At 46.0% G+C, this 4,997-nt stretch overlaps 1 protein-coding gene across 1 annotated transcript; it reads right to left on the bottom strand.

The window, feature by feature from the left end:
• Nucleotides 1-3,062: 3,062 nt before the first annotated feature.
• LOC136508363 (non-specific lipid-transfer protein-like) lies at nt 3,063-4,045 on the bottom strand. Its single transcript, XM_066503022.1, has 2 exons — nt 3,573-4,045; nt 3,063-3,488 (listed from the first exon to the last, which is right to left on the bottom strand). The coding sequence occupies exons 1-2, from the start codon at nt 3,929-3,931 to the stop codon at nt 3,479-3,481; spliced, it is 369 nt and encodes a 122-aa protein (XP_066359119.1). The 5' UTR covers nt 3,932-4,045; the 3' UTR covers nt 3,063-3,478.
• Nucleotides 4,046-4,997: the final 952 nt, after the last annotated feature.

The raw sequence follows: 4,997 nt of genomic DNA, 5'->3' as shown, positions 1-4,997 counted from the left end.
TAAGAGCAACTTCAAGCAGAGCCTCTATATATTCTTCCTTATTGATAGAAAATAGAGATTTAGTGAAAATACCCTCTAACAGCTTCTTTAATTAGATATTTAAATATTATCATCCTCTATTCTGAATCTCGCAAGCTAAAGATTGAGAATCAGATTGTCTCTTTAGAGTGTGTACAAGATATAAAAACGTTGTTGAGCAGTGGAAAGATATAGAGAGTGACTTTTGTTCAAATGACTCTTCAAATTTAAAGAGTGAGTTTAAGAAAGACTACCGGAGATGCTCTAAGGTTTGAAAATTTTGTTGAGGTTTTCACTAATTACAAGTTCAAAGTATCACAAACTTGTAGGGTTTTATGGATGATTTTAGCATAGTTGGACGAACAAAATACATAAGCATCACATATGCCTAGAAATGAATCTGTTATTTATTTTAGGAGTTTTGGAATTCAAACTTAATTTTCATCTGTAAATACCCCTATAACTAATGTAAATAATGGACACCACCTTACAGTGGAGTTGATTCCTTGTTTTATATCCTATTGAGTTTCCCTTTTGCTCTGACCTCTGGATCCTAGCATGTCATTATTCCATTGTTACTTGGTATCTTGTGGTGACAATTTCAAATCGGCTATGATAATTAAACAATTATGGTGGACAAGTATTGTCAAATATGACATTGAAGTAGGCTTATGACGACTTTGAGTAGGGCTTCTCTGACTCCTGATGCTAGATATTCTTCATTAATCTAAACTAGCTATTAGAAAGTGTCATAAATGGAATGATTTAGTGACAAATTTGCTTTGTTCTCATAGCGAAATCAGTCATAGAAAGCCATATTTGTTGTATAGAGAATATGCGCCTCGAGCGTGAGCTCGCCGCAAGTTCGCCATCCGGTTTCTCCACACTCCTCCCATTGCTACTGCTTTTGTATTTTTATGACGCTGCACGTCTCGTGGCTGGCCCACCTAGCCATCATGGGTTGATATAGAGAATCACTCCAACCCACTTTTCCTTTGCATGGACCATTCTGCAACATATTGATTAGTGTCGTGACAGCACTTCTTGCATTTTTCGCATCTGCTCTCCCTCCTCCACGCATGATGCACCCTTGCCTGCTGCACTCCGCCGCCTACCCCGCTACACTGATAAGCTCGCTCACCCCATGAACTCCATCCCACGGGTGGTGAACTCACCCACTCGAGCATCCCTCGGCTCAAGCTCAACTTAGCTAGTAGTGACAATGATTCTGAGCACCCACCTCCATCATCGAGCTCGCTCCTTTGTTCGAGCTTCATCTCTGCTAGCAACTAACTTTTTGCTTGGGCTCTGCTTGTGGGAGCACCCTGTATATCGGGGCGAATCCAGAAGTGGGGCGGAGGTGTTTGAGCCCCACCCCCCCACCCCCCCCCCCCCCCCCCCCCCCCCCCCCCCACACACACACACACCCAACTGCTAACCAGTGGATCCCCTCCTTAGCCTCCGCCAAAATTTTCTTCCATGGATGCGCTATGAGAAGCAGCTGCGGCAGCACGCAGCTCGCGAGTGCACGATGAGCAAGCAACCACATCTTCACTTCCATACATTCAAACTAAACATGTAGAAATCATTCAATGAGTGTGTCATTCAAGACTGTGCAGACCGCTTACAAGAATTGTTACTGCTAGAACTTCTCAAGCCTTTGATGGGGTTAAAAGGTCGAGTCTTCTAGGACTTGTTGGCAAAGGTTTCTTTGCCTCTTCTTTAGACTTTTTTCCTTTTTGGTTGTTGGCATTATTATCCTGTGACTGTGCTCTGGTGCTGCGAGTGGGGTGGTGTTGTTAGAGTTTGTCCTAGTCGTCGTAGTTCTTTGTTTCTGTTGTAACCTCCTTCGGGGGCGTCATTTGCCCACTTTGGATCTTCATCTTTATCAACATATTCATCAACTCCTCTGTCCGGTTCATTTAATAAAATCATTCAATAATCAAAGTTTCAAAATGATTGACGTAAGACTACCTGAAAATGCATGGTACTTAATTAAAATTATTTGTAGCCAATGTCTTTGAAATGATTTACCTACGACAACTTCAAAATGTCACTTAATTGGAGTATATATTTTGGCAAGTTGCCCTCCATCTGAAAATATAAAACACATTTTTGTAGAACAGCAATGAGTTGACCAAATAGGTGCCCCATTAATATGTATAAATCATAGGTACATTTGAATACAAATCTTTTTTTTTTGTGAAATCTTTTGAATACAAATCTAGTTACATCAATTCTGTACCACAAAATTTTAAGTATAGGTCAGAGCCATGTCTAACAAAACATGAGTTTTGGGATGGAGGAAATATATCATAGGTATGTTTAAAAGGGCATGTTTGGTTGGTGACCAGAACTTGTCATGCCAAAGGATAGTCATGCCATAGTTTCTTCGGCAGCTGTTTGGTTCACTGCCATAGCTATAGCATGCCACACTTTCTTAGCACCCTGCCCCACATGTCATAGACTCATTTTCATGCCAAACCTTACCACAAGTGCGGCCTTCGATTTTGCTCACAGCTTGTCGAAGGTTAGGCGTGGTAAGTTCTGGTCACAAGATCTTCTGCTACCAAGTCTCACATAGCTCTCTGCTGATTTCTAGTTTTGTTTTGTATTTGTTCACATGAATTTTGAATTATTTAAAGACTACGTATAGTGCATGTCGTCATATATCAGGGCATACTTGTTTTCGTTTCCACCGTGCGAGTATTTTTTTTTCAAGTGGCGAGTTAATTAAAACCATTTTATTATTATTTCTTAAATCTCAGTCCCATCTTCGAGTCCTCGAGTCTGCAGACTGCAGTCCAGTTGCATACTGATCAAGTGTTTGGGAGAGGTACAGAGTCTCAAGTCCAGTTTAGAGCTAACTTTAAATTATCTGTTTGGAGACTTTAGCTCTCTGAAATTTAGAGAAGGGGATTCAAACATGTCCTTAAATAAAATTGGATAAAACACATGTTGCAGATATATAGTGAACGAAGCATAGAAAGTCATGTCACGGAACACAGAGTCACATGCATATGGCGCGTGCATGCATAACACAATTTGCAAACAAAAAGATGCGTGTGCAGTGTATCATAAGGTAGCAGCAGTGAACATAGTACAAACCGGGTCTGCCTCTCCAAAACCGTACGGAGACGGATCGGAGGAGCGAGGAAGCGTACATGTGGAAATAAAAACCAAACAGCCAGAAGGACATGAACGGCTCCTCTCTCTCTCACACACACACACGTGGACGTACACGCTACGATGCAAAGCGTACCACAGCGTACACGACGACACAGTACGGACGGAGGAGAGATTTTATTCAGTAAAGTACGTAGCAGTAGACAACTCATATCATCATGCGTAGATAGGAGCTCATGAAGTCATGATCGATATGCTCCGGCGCCGACGACGGCGGAATGGATCATCGGTCGATCAGGCGGCGGCCGTCGTCGTCGTCGTCGTTTAGCTAGGTTTAGTTCACCCTGCATGGATCATGCATGGAATGGAAGAAGCACAAATTAAACGATGTACATACTTGTTGATCGAGTCAGTACATGCATGCATACCTGGAGCAATCGATGGAGGTGCTGATGGTGTAGGGGATGCTGACGCCGCACTTGGAGGGGATGCTGGCGGCGTTGCCGGCGTTGAGGCCGCTGACACGTCCGGCGGCGCTCTTGAGGCAGTTGCAGGCGGTGCGCTTGTCGACGGTGCTTTGGGCGGCGGAGTTGAGGCTCCTCACGCCGCTGCAGCAGGCCGCCGAGGGGCTGGTGCCCGAGCCGCGGGCGTAGGCGAGGCAGGGGCCGATGGCGGAGTTCACCTGCCCGCAGGTGACGGCGGCCTCCGAGGTCGTCGCCGCTGCCGCCAGCACCGCCAGCACCGCGGCCATGACGGCGATCGTCACGGTAAGCTGCACGCGAGCCATGTCGTCGTCGGCGGCCTCGAGTCCTCGATCTCGTGTGCGGCTGCGGTCGGAGGAGACTGCTAGTACGTACTGTATTAGCTTGGGAATGAGTGAGTGAGTGAGCAAGTGCAGGTGAGAGGAGAGTGCCATGGAATGTTGCTCCTTAAATAGGCTTGCGATCGAGCTGTGAGCTACAGTCGCTAGCGATGGCTGATGACAGATGTGCGGTGTGAATGCAGTTTCGGCCAGTCGGTGGAACGGTGGATATTCCATCATCCTCCATGGACGACGCGACGGTATCTCCATCCGTGGAAGTTAAGAGCTGGGCAGGAGGTGGTTGGGTGTTGGAGGCAGGCAGATGGAGGATGTGGATGGACATACACATACACATACACATACAAATGCAGTGGTTAGCGGAGGCAGAGTGAATTCATTAAGCAGCAGCAGCAGCAAACTTAATAAATAGCAGCCGCCTAACACGATTTATTAGCGCCATTTAATCTCATCATCCGCTCTCACTGTGTTTAATCGAATGTCCTTGATGGCCTCTCACGCAGGACTCACAAAATCTGCGAACTCACCTTGAGTATTTAGGGGGTATATATGGCCAATTATCCATCTACTGTCTTCCATAGCTTTTTTGAACTGTGATTTTTTTCCCTCCGAGTCTTTTGATGTAACAGGGGTGCTAACTGCCTTGGCCGATGTTCACATCACTGCTGCCTCAGCACTACGGTAGATTGGTGAACCACCATGCTGGCCTCATCTACTGTCGGTTCTTAGCTTGCAAAATTCAAAGAATGAATTGGAGGCTGGGCTAAAACCGACAGTGAAGGTCGAACATCACTGTCGGTTCGTGGCTTGCACCGGTAGTGAGTTGACGGCCACTTATCACTGTCCGTTCTAGCCAAGAACCGACAGTGATTTCGGGCTATCACTGCCGGTTCAAGCCAAGAACCGACGATGATAAAATGACAGTACAAAAGCCTGGCGTCCGTCCTCTCCTTCCTCCTCTCTCCCATCCCGAGCACAGAGGCGCGCGTTTGGGCCGCTCCCTCCATTGTTGCGGCTGCTCTTCACCATGAAG

Source organism: Miscanthus floridulus, chromosome 15 (assembly GCF_019320115.1).
Source record: "Miscanthus floridulus cultivar M001 chromosome 15, ASM1932011v1, whole genome shotgun sequence".
NCBI classification, from domain to species: Eukaryota; Viridiplantae; Streptophyta; class Magnoliopsida; order Poales; family Poaceae; genus Miscanthus; species Miscanthus floridulus.
Note: the sequence above shows the minus strand (reverse complement) of the source record. Positions and strands in the feature narration are given on the sequence as shown.